This window comes from Anarhichas minor, unplaced genomic scaffold (genome assembly GCF_050575085.1).
Source record: "Anarhichas minor isolate MPS153535 unplaced genomic scaffold, ASM5057508v1 ptg000058l, whole genome shotgun sequence".
Classification (NCBI taxonomy): Eukaryota; Metazoa; Chordata; class Actinopteri; order Perciformes; family Anarhichadidae; genus Anarhichas; species Anarhichas minor.
The window spans coordinates 13,836,992-13,850,627 of NW_027466504.1; the positions used below are offsets into that span (position 1 = coordinate 13,836,992).

The 13,636-nt window shown below is 42.3% G+C and overlaps 1 protein-coding gene across 1 annotated transcript; it reads left to right on the top strand.

Moving 5' to 3' along the window:
• Positions 1–1,440: 1,440 nt before the first annotated feature.
• xpo5 (exportin 5) lies at positions 1,441–13,398 on the top strand. The gene is made up of 33 exons (XM_076077017.1): positions 1,441–1,655; positions 2,050–2,171; positions 2,259–2,331; positions 2,411–2,548; positions 2,898–3,080; positions 3,195–3,221; positions 3,303–3,488; positions 3,850–3,926; positions 4,019–4,063; positions 4,172–4,262; positions 4,393–4,476; positions 4,566–4,691; positions 4,773–4,863; positions 4,958–5,086; positions 5,400–5,509; positions 5,623–5,778; positions 6,046–6,087; positions 6,179–6,268; positions 6,424–6,623; positions 6,718–6,820; positions 7,042–7,223; positions 7,572–7,672; positions 7,768–7,864; positions 7,952–8,087; positions 8,261–8,359; positions 8,474–8,520; positions 8,870–8,979; positions 9,642–9,701; positions 9,936–10,027; positions 10,111–10,218; positions 10,772–10,909; positions 11,137–11,301; positions 11,546–13,398. Exons 1-33 carry the CDS (start codon positions 1,554–1,556, stop codon positions 11,690–11,692), a joined length of 3,657 nt encoding a protein of 1,218 aa, XP_075933132.1. The 5' UTR covers positions 1,441–1,553; the 3' UTR covers positions 11,693–13,398.
• Positions 13,399–13,636: the final 238 nt, after the last annotated feature.

A 13,636-nucleotide genomic window follows, 5' to 3' on the forward strand; every position in this document is an offset into this window, starting at 1 on the left:
GGCACAGGTGCTTTATTATATCATTCCAATGTTGTATTACTTTGTCAATCCGTTTGTTGCTAATGGCTTCAGATGCCTATCATTGTTTTCTGTTTTAATTAGTGCCTTTTAGATAATCATTTTAAATACTAATGTATAATTGGTACAATGTATAATATAATAGATGAAATAGAATAAATAAATAAAGTCTTTGCCATGGGTCCAGATTTAAAGTATCACACACTATCAGGGGTTCATTTTGAATTATATGACCAATAATGTTTTGAGAAGAAATAAGTTTAACATTTTGCTATGGTTGTTTATTACAGTCGGTAGTCTATGTTAAATGTATTGGTAGGATGAGCGTTTAAGTATAACTGTAACGCTATTATATATTATATAATTTGATTATTATTATTCATTCAATGATGTGAACGTTGTTGTTGGTTGAGGTAGAGCTCATATACTATTATGTAGGACTGCTACTAATGATTATTTTAATTAATAATCTGCTGATTTCCAGAGAGTTCCAGGGGCCCTCAAAGCTCCAGCCTTTACCGGGTGCCTCGTTTGATCTAAACTAAGGAATTATTTGTTTGGGAATATGTGTTTTTCACCGAGGACATTTTGACTTTGCATACTAGAAAAAGCAGAGGTGTAAATAATACAATGAATTATGGCTGTGCATTCAGGCTCACTGTCACGTTTACTGGGACACTCGATTGGAACAGAGCCATCGGTAATGTTGTAAAAGCAACACCTGTGCTTTTAATTAAGTCACTATGTCTGGTGCTGTTTGGGGGCTGTATAATAAGTGCATCTCTTGTTGATTTAATACATTTGTCCGCGTTCTTTCAAATATAACCTTCCACTTATTCAAGGCTGGAATGACTACAATTCAGTAAAACAACTGCTTGCTGTTGAGATGAGAGGACAATCTACTGTGGAACCCCAATGTATGCAATATGAAATAAATAATTAAGACACTATAATAGAAATACATATATGAATAAATAGAGTCGGATATATACATAAACACATGAATTGTGAAATAATTTGATGACCAGAAAGATGAGAGCGTGGTTACTGGTGGCATGAAAAGTAACATTAGAAATAAGTGTCATTGGGAAAAGACTTTTGAAAAAAGTATTTAGATAAATAATTTAATTTAATTTCTAGAAAGAAGATGATGAAATAAAGTGTCACCATGAGTTTAGTTTTGATCATTTATAATTTCACAATTTATTGAATATTGGATGTATTAATATGATAATTTATTTCACAATGTCTTACTAATTAATAAAGAAATAAGACGTACACATTGGGACTCCAAATTTGTTGTTAACCCAGAAGTGATTTCTCCTTTCGTTCATAGACGATCTTTAAAAAAAAAAAAAAATGTCGACTACAACTCCCAGAACACCCATTCAACGGCGAGCCACATGTTCAAACGCGCATGCAGCAGCACATTTTGTGCACGTTGGTTACCTCCTTGAGCGTACGCAGCTCGCTGTCGTGCAGGTGTTTTGCATAGGAGAGCTTGTCGCTTTTGCCTTAAGACACAACCTGCAGTCATGGCTGAGCAGGTGGCCGCCATGTGTGAGCAGCTCATCAAAGCTGTGAATGTGATGATGGACGCAGAAACGGCACAAATCTACCGACTGGAGGCCCTAAAGGTAGCATCGTTATAGGTCGCTAACTAGCTGCTAGCTAGCTGAGCTTGTCATCTATTGTAGCTGTTGTAAAAGTAGAATTGTGTACCTGCGTAGCGGAATAAACATTTGTTGTTGTTCTTAGTACGGGTAGTTCATAAACATAACACCCGTGCACGTTTGTTAACGTTAGCTACATCTCTAATGATGATGGCCAGATGCTAACTTGTGCCATGATTATCACCACAACACTGTCGACTCACGTCCATTCATTCATTCATAGAAACGGTACACGGACGCATTAGCGTTACACAGTAATCATACGTTAATAAATATTAATAAACCTGCTGAAATGTTGTTTATTAATTAAACTAGGCGCCGGGTCAAAAATAACAGGATTTATTTTTGTCCACAACAGTTTTGTGAGGAGTTTAAAGAGACGAGCTCCTTCTGTGTCCCATGTGGCTTACAATTAGCCGACAAAGCCCAGCCAGCTGTGGTGAGACACTTCGGTTTGCAAATCCTGGAGCACGTCATCAAGTGAGTGTCACATAGAACCCAAGTATAACAAAGCAATGACATGATTAAAGATGCAATTTTGAAAGGAAGCAAACACAATTCTTGCAGGTTTCGATGGAACAACATGGAACAACAAGAGAAAGTCCAGTTGAAGGAGTGTGCCATGCAGCTGTTATCCACTGTGAGTGTGAATAGAAATTAATTCTGTCTTACTGTCAGTCGTAAATGCTTATCTGACACCTGTTTTTGGGTCTTTCCAGGGTACTCATGCTATCCTGGAGGAGGAGAGCCACATCAAAGATGTGTTGTCACGAATCACTGTGGAAATGATAAAGAGGGAATGGCCTCAACATTGGCCCGATATGCTGAAAGAGATGGAGGCTCTCACTAGCCACGGGGTGAGTGACTTCTATAATATATATCTATAGTTTGTTACTGCATATCAGTCGTATCCTTTGCCAGCTTGCATGCAATTTGAATACAATTATGTAATAACTCACATGCAAATAAGTACCAGTCGAGTAGTCATTTTCATGTGGCATCATCATGTCAACTTGGCCATTGGTAGATATTAGCAATTGTGGGATAAGTGCAGCAACTATGAAACATCTTTTCCACTGGATTATTTTATCAGTGCACACATTAGTTTTGGCCAAAAGATGCGACCGTTTAATCCTGTCAGTATGGACTTTTAAAAAAATGTAAGTAAATACATTAAAAGCGAAAATGCACTTCTGACTTTCCTAGGAGGCGCAGACGGAGCTGGTGATGTTGATCCTGTTGAGGCTGGCGGAGGATGTGATCACCTTCCAGACGTTGCCCAACCAGCGACGCAGAGACATCCAGCAGACGCTCACCCAAAACATGGAAAGCATCTTCAGCTTCATGATGGCCATTCTGCATGTTAATGTCGAGGACTACCGTAAACTGGTCAGTGGGGTCTTAACTTTTGCAGAAATAGGTAGCGTTACGATTTACTTATCTCTAGATGTATCATTATTTATGTTGCTAAATGAAAACGATTTTTATTTATTTTCTATCTAGAAAGGGTCACCCGGACATGAACTGCAGGTGAGAAAGACATCACTGCATCACTGCTCTAAAAGGAACCTCTCATGGACTTGATTACTTACCTTAATTTTCCACGCACAGGCCAGAGCTCACTGTCGAGTCGCGGTGGCTACGCTGAATACACTTGCAGGCTACATAGACTGGGTGTCTCTGCTGCACATCACCACCGGAAACTGTCATCTACTGGAGATGTTGTGTTTGCTGCTGAGTGAACCGGAGCTGCAGCTGGAGGCAGCAGAGTGTCTGCTCATCGCTATCAGCCGGAAGGTGAGTCGGTAGGAAAAAACACGCTGTTCAAACCCCTTGGTTGCCATAATACTAGCTGTAAAGACATTATTCTTTCAGCCTCATTTATTGTCTCTGTTTCTCAGATAGCTACTACTCTATGATATCTTAGAAATACCAGATTACCAGATTTGAATAGAGTTTATTGGAAAGTTGGGCCATGGAAAGCAACAGCGCCACCATGTGGCTATTTATAACACCCTTTTTTTGGCCCATAACTCCTGAACTGAGAGGTGTGGAAGAGTCTTTTTCACAGAATTCCTCGACAATCTGACCAATTTTGCAACATTTTTTTAACGACAATAATAAGACGTGTTTAATGATGTGTGTCATTCTGCCACAGGGCAAGCTGGAGGATAGGAAGCCATTCATGCTGCTGTTTGATGACGTGGCCATTCACTACATCCTGTCTGCAGCCCAGTGAGTACAACTGCTTCTCCATCGTTTCTCTTCACAGGCTTCAACATACTATCGTCCCAGTTATTGAATGGTTTGTGTCTGTCTGGTTACAGGTCAGCAGATGGACTGGCTGTATGTGAGAAGTCCGCTGAGTCACAGTAAGTAACGTGACACACCTGGCTCACTGTAACGCAGTCATAAAAACACATGGTAAGTTCATTCAGTGCCTGTAGCTGTGACTCATAGTCCTGTGTGTATGACTTCAGAGCCGTGGAGGTGGTGGAGCGGCGGTACATCTTCCTGAAGAGGCTGTGTCAGGTCCTGTGTGCTCTGGGAGGCCAACTCTGCTCATTAGTGGTGAGTTTGTGTTCATTTGGTCACACACGTGGTCTCTTATCTGGGCTTTCGTCCACACACACACATACATAAAAAAAGCATGTGTTAACAGTTTAGGCTCTTTTGTTTAAATGTCATGTTCTCTCCACAGGGTTCAGATGTAGAGGTCGAGGTACCTGCAAATCTCAGCAAGTACACGGAAGCGTTTCTAGCCTTCACTAAACATTCCAGTCAGGTGAGAAGACAATCATTTTAACTGCATTTAAATCAGTAGAATGTAATTTTTTCCGCTGTGTTTGAACTCTCTTGTGATTTGTCCTGCAGTTTTTAAAGTCATCCACTCTGGCCACTTGGGGAGCTTTGTTCAGACACGAGACTCTGTCGAAGGACGCGGTTGTTGTTGAGATGGCCGTCAAATACCTCAGAGCGTCTATGACCAACCTAGTGAAGGTGAGACACTGATGTCCGTGCTTCCATTCCCGCTGTACACGGAAGCAACACAGGTGTAAAGGTTTCGTCTTTCCTCTCCAGACGGGATTTCCATCTAGAAACGACAACCCAAGTTGCGAGTACTCCCGTGTGGACTTTGACAGTGACGAGGATTTCAACTCGTTCTTTAATTGTAAGTATTATGGATTCAGCTTTACCTCAATTCAGAGCAGTGCTCTTTATTTGATCCTTTGGTGTTTTTCACAGTGCGTGTTCATACTTCACAGCTTTTCGAGCGCAGCAGGGAGAGGTCGTGAGGATTGCATGTCGCATCGTCCCTCTGGAGGCTTTCCAGATAGCAGCAGAATGGCTACAGTATCAGATCGCCAGCCCGATTGATACCGGGGCTACAACATGTAAGCGTTTGTCCTCGTTTTTTAAACTTGGAGGGGAGGATTTTTGTGGTGGGTTTGGTTAATTTAACATGTAAAATATGCAACATTATGGATCTAAATGTGGGCTTACAAAGTCCCCCTTGGTTAAATTTACTCGAGCAGTCCCCATTGACCACTCGGGTACAACAGACTGATTTGGTTCAATGTTTTTGAACTTTTCTGACCATTCAATTGAAGGACTTTTGTTTTACTAGTTTCATATACATGTTGATGATCATGAATCCTTACATGCAGCAAATTACCTTCTCTTCTCTCTCTCTCCTCCCGTCACTAGCTGCTGAGGGCCTGTGCTCACTCTTGTCTCCATCAGTGGTCCAGTGGGATGCAATGACCGTCTTAATGGAGTGTGTGGTCGCACAGATTTTCAGAAATCTGGAGGAGGAGGTAACGGGAACAACTTTATTTATCAGAACAAAACAGTGTGAGACAAAATTAAGTTGATTGTAATGATGTGAAGGTTCTCCCCCCCCCCCCCCTTCTGCCTCTCACTATGTTAGAAGTTACCGATCGATCAGAGCATGGAGCTGCTGCAGGCCGTGCTGAACTACAACACCAAAGACCCGCTGATCTTGTCCTGCGTGCTCACCAACATCTCTGCTCTCTTCCCGTTTGTTAAACAAAGGCCGCACTTCCTGCCACAGATTCTCTACAAGGTCAGCATAGTCGTCATTGGTCACTACATATTATGTGTTATTTACCATACATGTATTATTATTGTATAAGGAAATGGATAGCGTATATATCAAGGGTTTTCTTGAGATTGTTAGATGTGGTGATTTGGGAAATCATAACGGAACAGTGTGTGAAATTTGACCTCTCTCTGGTCACATCATTTTGCATTTAATGTGTTTCTGTGCCTGCATGACAAGTATTTATCATGAACATTGGTCTCACAGTATTTTATTCTTCTGTCCCTACAGCTGTTTAGTGCCATAACATTTGAGGTTGGTCAGGAAAGTAAGGTGAGTTGCCTTCAGAGAACCACATATTGCTACTTCTCCTCATCCTTTTTGTCCAAGACCGAAAAGTATAATTTCCAACTGACGTCTTCAGGCACCTCGGACCCGAGCTGTAAAGAACGTGAGGAGGCACGCCTGTTCCTCCATCATCAAAATATGCCGGGATTACCCACAATACATCCTGGTAAATGTCAATTTATCCGAGTAGAATGACAGATTATAACTGCTGTCAGTTGGTGGATTTTCTGCATAGAATGTGTTCCTGAAGTACAGCGTGCTGATGAAAAGACACGAGTAGACGTTTGTGACTTTGACGTCGTTTTATTTTTTCCTCTCCAGCCTTGCTTTGACTTGTTTTACAACCACGTTAAGAAGTTGTTCTCGAGCGACGCCACGCTCACTCACATGGAGAAATGTTCGCTGATGGAAGCTCTGGTGCTCATCAGTAACCAGTTCAAAGACTTTGCAAAGCAGAAGGCTTTTCTAGATGAACTGATGGCTTCAGTGGCGGCAGAATGGACCTCGGATGAGATGAGGCGGTGCGTTTTGATTTCTCTCTATTTCTGTTCACATCGTACATCACGCGTTTCGGTGTTGTGGCAGATCATTGACTTGTGACTCTTTGTGCTTCAGGGTGCTGTGTGACCCGGCTGTGTTCCTGTCCTTTGTGGGTGCCGACCAGGTGGTCAATGATCAAAGTCCAGATGCAGACACAGCGGGCCTTAATAGGGGCCGGGTAAGTGTGTAGTATGTGAACTCTAAGGACTGCAGTATTTCTCTCACTGGGCTTCTGGTTGTAGGTCATTGAGATCAATGTAGACCTGCTTACGTCACACTAATGTATAAGACTCTGCGGTTTGGTCCCCGGCTCCTCCAGTCTGCATGTCAAAGTGTCCTTTGGCAAGATACTGAACCCCATATTGCTCCTGATCTCTTCTTTCTTTGACCTTCCTCCAGCTGGGTTTCTGCTTGTATGCCATGTTGGGGGTGGTGAAGCGGGCACGCTGGCCTGCAGACCTGGAGGAAGCCAAGGCCGGTGGCTTTGTGATGGGCTACACCGCTGCTGGAGCTCCCATCTACAGAAACCCCTTCACTGCCCAGTTTCTGGTCTTGCTGCCCAACCTGCTGGCTCTAATCAGGTACGCCTGTCGGAGGGCACTGAACCTGGTGTTCAGCCATGTGGAGAACTGTGTTGGACTAACAAGAACCCGAGGATCATATTATCCCCAATGTGTGAACAAATTAGACATGTGCATGTCGCAATCCATTTTCCACATATTGCTATGTATTTCAATTTTTTTTTACAGAGCTCTGCACATGATTTGTGTATTTTTCAGCATTTCCAGAGGTTGCTATTCTTGCTGCTTTTAATGTATCCATCATATGTGGGTCATTTGTGTGAAAGGGTCCTGAGTAAGTCTAATAGTGTCTCAAAATACTTCCTGCTGTTGTACTGATCTGTCTCCGTTCTTTGCTCCTCGCTGCAGGACTAACAACAGTCTCTTCATGCCAGAGAACATGGCTCGTCTCAGTGAGACTTTCTCCAGGGCCCATGAAGTGATGGCTGCAGAGAGAAATGTCGTTCTTGGTAAGAGCACATTTCTCCACATGTTTTTTTGCCCCTTAGTGAGCCATCATCTGAAAAGCCTGTGGTTAAACCCTCTTAATATTGGCTTTCTCCAGGTCTCTCTCAGCATCCTCTGGATATTTATGACTCTCCTGTATATAGAACCAGCCCGGAGCGGATGCAGGGATTTCTATCCACACTGTATGACAACTGGTGAGGCTTCTCCCCAAACTTTTCCTCCGTATTGTTTATAGCTCACATGCAGGTGCAGATTACATTCTGCTTTCTTTACCTCTGTAGCTTCCACGTCCTGGGGAATGCAGGTCTGTCCTTGCAGCAGGAATTCTTCACCATTGAGAGACTGAGCGAAGAAATAGCCGGTTCTGCTTTCGTCTCCCTCGACCGTGTGCCTGACCACAGACTTCGCCCTATGATTCATATCCTCATTTCATTTGATTTACCTTTTCTTTTTTTTTCTTTTTTTCTATTTCAGTGGTTTGATAAACGAGGTGTAAAAGATCTTTATCTTACACTCATTTTAAATGTATACTTCTCCACATGAACAATGCTATTGCTTCATGTTAACATGGCATTTCCTTAACAAGCGTACGGGTGTTCCTGAGGCAGCTGGTGCTATCGTGTCCTCAGGAGTACTACAACACTCTGATCTGCCCCCTGCTGGGACCTCTGTTCGCCTACATGCAGCAGGTCAGATGTCCACACTTCCCCTTCTGTAACACTTCTCCTTACTCTCATCTCTATATACGTTTTATTCACTCGGTCATTATTGTCTCTTGGCCTTGCTTCTGTTTCATATTACAGAGGCTCAACGTCAAGTGGCAGCTCATCAACCAGAGGAGCTCTGTCAAGTAAGTCAAGTGTGATGTAGTGTTTGTGTCAGTAAGTGTTTTTGTTTATACATCAGGAATTTGGAAATGATGTACTTTACAAGAAGAAACGTATTTCACTTAGGTCCCCAGACGGTTGTTAAACATATTAATTGAGCACTCAATTTAGACATGAATGCCTGAAATACAAATCACATTTCCCACTAAGACGCCGGTCTTTTGTTTAGCTTTAACAACAGAACATTAGAACGTAAAATATCTATGAGTGATTTGAGAGCTCTTCTCAAATCACTCGAAAGTCTCTATTTCATATTTAGCTCTTTGACTCTCAAACTGGTTGTGTGGACTTACTGGTAACCTGTTTTTTAAGTGGTGAGGAGGAGGAGGAGGAGGTGGTGTGTCAGGAGAGCCAGGTGACGCAGGAGATGTTGGAGGAGCAGCTGGTTCGCCTGCTCAGCAGGGAGGTCCTGGACCTCCTCGGTAAGTTTCCACATCTGTAGTAACAACATATAAAGGCCTGGTTAAACATCAGATACATGCTCACTTGAGTTATTGATAACTATTACTTGAAAATGATTATGATGTTGCTATAAACAGATTGTTTTCAAATAAACTGGAGTTTAAGAATTGAAAGAGAAGTCTTAACTAGCATTGCAGTTTGTTCTATGTGCCAGACACGTTGCATTTGTTGGCATAAGTATTGAATAAAAATAAAATATTTATTGTAAAAGTAGCAATATTTTTTATGATAATGGTGTTACTCTTGTTTTATGACAGCTATATAATGTCCCTGTCTAAACCCGCTGAACGGTTTCAGAACGCATCAGCAAAGTGCAAATATCAGCCATAATTCCTGGATATCGCTGATATAGACGTGATGGACCAATAGGATTTGTCTTGGGTGACGAACAACCCACTTGCATGATCATTGAGCTGCACCGTGCACTCCCAAAGTGAAATAGCCAAGGCATTGGTCTTTGAGGGTGATTCTTGATGTTGGTATTGAGAATGTACCAAAATATATGGGATTCTCAGCAAATGGCAGACAACTGCCTGATCAGCTTTTACTCTAAGACTGACTGTAAATTGGGGAGTTGAGTTATTGTGGGGCCGTAATACTTCTCTTCTTTCTTGTCTTCTAGCTGTGAGCTGTATTTCCAAAAAGCTGCCTGAACCAGCTGCAAATAAGGAGGAAATGGACGGTAAGAGTCAGATTCACGTGCTTCTTCAAAGCTATTCTTCTGGTTTTCTTCTTCATGAGTTATCCTCGTCCGTCCGTCTGTGCTGTGATGTCACTGAAGAGTGTGATACCGCTCAGCTGGCCAGACAGAAGCAAAACAAATACCCACAATCCTAACGACAAAGCAAAACAAGACATGAAGACTGTTGTTGTTTTTTGATTCTGACAAAGCGTCTGATGATATATTCTCTCGCAGAGGAAGACATGATGGATTCAGTGCAGGCGGCGTCTCCAGCCCAGCCCACAGAGGAGCTGACTGAGCTGGGAAAATGCCTGCTGAAACACGAGGTCAGCCCGAGACACATAACATCCTAGAGGGCATGGTTACTCATTGAATGCTGTATCTAAACTTAATGTCTCTCTTTTTGCAGAACATCTACATGACCCTGTTGACCCTCTCCTTCACCTCTCTGTCATGGAAGGACACCACTAACTGTCACCGCACTGCTTCAATGGTCTGCTGGACACTTCTGCGGCAGGTAGTGCGCGGAATGTAACAAATGTCCAATACAAGCCCTGATTTATTTATTTATATCCTTTCATGTCACACTTTCCTCTTGAGGGATAAGGCTGGCCATATTCTATATTGGAGAGAGAGAGAGAGAGAGAGAGAGAGAGAGAGAGAGAGAGAGAGAGAGAGAGAGAGAGAGAGAGAGAGAGAGAGAGAGAGAGAGAGAGAGAGAGAGAGAGAGAGAGAGAGAGAGAGAGAGAGAGAGAGAGAGAGAGAGAGAGAGAGAGAGAGAGAGAGAGAGAGAGAGAGAGAGAGAGAGAGAGAGAGAGAGAGAGAGAGAGAGAGAGAGAGAGAGAGAGCTTTGGATACAGAGGAAATACCCATCGTGTATTTTCATTTAAACCGTTACCACCTCTCTCCTCTTAATGCACTCTTTTTTGCCTCTGTCAGGCTTTTTTTAGTTAGTTAAATGTCTCAGTTGGTACTCACTCATCGCCTGCGACTCATATGGAGGCTGTGAAAAGTATCTTACCACATATTTCTCTCAAGGTTTTTGTCCCACATTCACTCTGTCTCTTCAGGTCGTAGCGGGTAATCTTCTTCCTGAGGCGGTCACATGGTTCTACACCAGTGTCCTCCGAGGCCTTCAGGTTCATGGGCAGCATGAGGTCTGCAACTCCACCCTCTCTCAGCTTGCAATGCTCATCTATGAAAACCTGGTGAGGATAAAGGCAGCCATCTCTTTATTTCTGCCTTTGTTTGATCAGTTAAAGAAGTCCCCTACGACTTCAACTAACCGACTTAAAACTGTCGCTCACCTAATTGCTTCAGGTTAAATTCATATTGTACTAGAGGTATAATGAAAAGATTCATCAGGGGAACGTTCAAGTTAAATCCTTCTCTTTTTAACTCCTTGTCTGTCTGTCTGTCTGTCCGTCCGTCCTAGCGGCCTCGCTACATAGAGCTGAGAGCGGTGATGACCCAGATCCCAAACATCAGTGTGGAGTCTCTGGGCCAGTACGACCACAGGCTCATTGACCCCAATGCCCAGAAGCTTGGGGACAAGAAGAGGAAAGACCAGTTCAAGAGGCTCATTGCAGGAACAGTTGGGGTAATGCCACATTCAGCCACTAGACAGCAGTGCATCTCTACTGTGTCCCACTGTAGAGGGCTCATCAGGGGTGACCACAGACGGGCCTAACAGTGCAAGGCATTACTCAGCAGTGTGATTCTGGCTGTGCTGTAAATCTTGTGTGCTCAGCAGCGCAGTGAGGCTGTAGAATCTAATGAAATTCTTTCTGGTGGATCTCAGATAGCCGTGTTTAACCTCTCCTCTCTCTGTCCCCGGCCAACAGAAAGCTCTGTGCCAGCAGTTCAGGAAGGAGGTTCATATCCGGAATCTTCCATCGCTCTTTAAAAAGCCGAAGCCGGACAAAGATGTACAGAGCAGTGAAGCATTGGGCCTGGAAGCTCTCTTCTCCCCGGAGAACAATACCCTGTAGGAGCACATGGTGGTTCTAATGGACTTCATACTGACTGAAAACAGTTGTGTGTACAAACCGGGTTTCCCTCTGCATCCTCAAGCTGGAGCAGCTCGGCTCTACCTAACATAACTGTCAACACTCTTGTTTCTCAAAAGCTCTTCTTTTATTTCATGCCACAGCACCAGTCACACTATAAGTAATATCCTTAGAATAACACTCACACAGGTATATGAGATATTGAAATTTGTACTACATTTTTCAGATTAAATAACGGCCTGTTTCTGTGTTAAAACATCAAGACTAGCCATTGATATTTGCTCTGCAGCAGAAGCTTCATTGAGCCACAAAACTATCATGAAAGGGACCAAACTGTGTTCTGTTGTGTCATGTTGCGTCTTTTTCATTTTAAGGAGGCAATATTTGCCCTTTGCCCGCCACAGTATGTCAGATATATGGGACGAGGAAATCTAACTGAGCGTCAAGCTGTGGTGTGATATACAGCATAGGAACTGGCATCTAATGATCTAAAAAAAGCAAAGAATAGAGAATTGTTGCAGGAGTAGTGCGTGCGTGTGTGTGTGTGTGTGTGGGGGGGGGCTTGTGGAGCGGTGGAGACCTTTTGTACTTGTAAAATCTTAATTTCAGAGGTGAGTGTTGCAGATATGTTATGTGACCACGCTGCTGCTCTCGAAGCCGTTATATTCCGGGTCAAGAAGAAGAAAAATCTTCGTACTCTTTTATTATTTTTTTGCCGTGATTTCCTTTGACTGGACAAGCTTGAATGCAGTCTCTGATTCTGAAGTATGTGCTAAAGGAAACTCAGGTGCGACGTTCCCTAAGATGGGGTGAAGATGCTTTATGGAAACATATTCAGCTGAATAGTCATTTGAAGTTATTGTAGATATAAATATGAACAGTTTTCTGGTTTGCAGATATTACACAGTAGTTGGTGGTTTGCATTTTGCCGGTTCCTCATATCGGCACAATTTACACTGACCCAAGTAGTGTTTTGAATTGCTTATTTAATGCAAAGCACATATCATACTACAAGTATTTCAGCCACATATTGTGCCAAAAAACTCACGATAGACTTTGACACACAACACTTTGACCAGACAATTATGTCTGAGATGCAGAACCTAATAAGATATGACTTCATGATTATTTAATGGTGGACTCAACAACTAATGTGTAGCTTAATCCAAGTCTTTCTGTTTTCTGGCTGTTTATATTCGTTTTTTAAAGTGTTTTTTTGTGTTTGTACTGGTTTTGCCAGCCGTAAGAAAAAGATGAACCAGCACTACATTCCTTCATTATCCAAGGGATTGTTTGTAAGCATAATTCGATGGATGTGTTTTGCTCTTATGGAGCTTTCATGTAGAGTGTGATTTGTTGTGTGTTGTGTAGATTCAGGCCAATAATATGTGGGAGCTATTTTGGCTGAGAGTGAGCCCTCTTTAAAGGGCGTATAGACTGGTCTGCATTTCAGGTATTACTGAAACAGGTTCACATCATCCTTGCCCAGGAATAGGAACATTTATGAAGCTTCACCTTCCAATCAATTCATTTCACTGTCTTTGTGGCGATCGTGTGTTCACATGTGGCCATTTAAAACAAATGCTTGTGTAACACTAAAACGTTATGTACAATGGAGAAAATATGCTTTTTAAAACTGTAGTGTGGTTTATATTTTGTTTTTAAATAAAAAATGAGATTTCAATTCATCTCAAATGCATATCTTTTGATTTCTTTTAAATTTAGAATAAATGGAAAAGTAGCTCAACTTATTTTTACTTGCTACAGATTGACATATTTGCTTCTTGTTATATATTTTGTTTTTGCTCATGCACCATTTTCAACATTTTGCAAAATGACCAACATGGTGAAGAAGTTGCAAATGTTTGCCATGTCTTCATTTTCTCACCATGATGCTCCATCTAAATAAAGCATTTCAATAAATTT

Excerpts from the sequence above, each read along its gene's own strand:
- xpo5 (XM_076077017.1), top strand. The coding sequence starts at position 1,554 with ATGGCTGAGCAGGTGGCCGCCATGTGTGAGCAGCTCATCAAAGCTGTG. Across the intron at positions 7,673-7,767 it reads AGAGAGAAATGTCGTTCTTG|GTCTCTCTCAGCATCCTCTG; the intron begins GTAAGAGCACAT and ends GGCTTTCTCCAG. Across the intron at positions 7,865-7,951 it reads TCCACACTGTATGACAACTG|CTTCCACGTCCTGGGGAATG; the intron begins GTGAGGCTTCTC and ends TTACCTCTGTAG.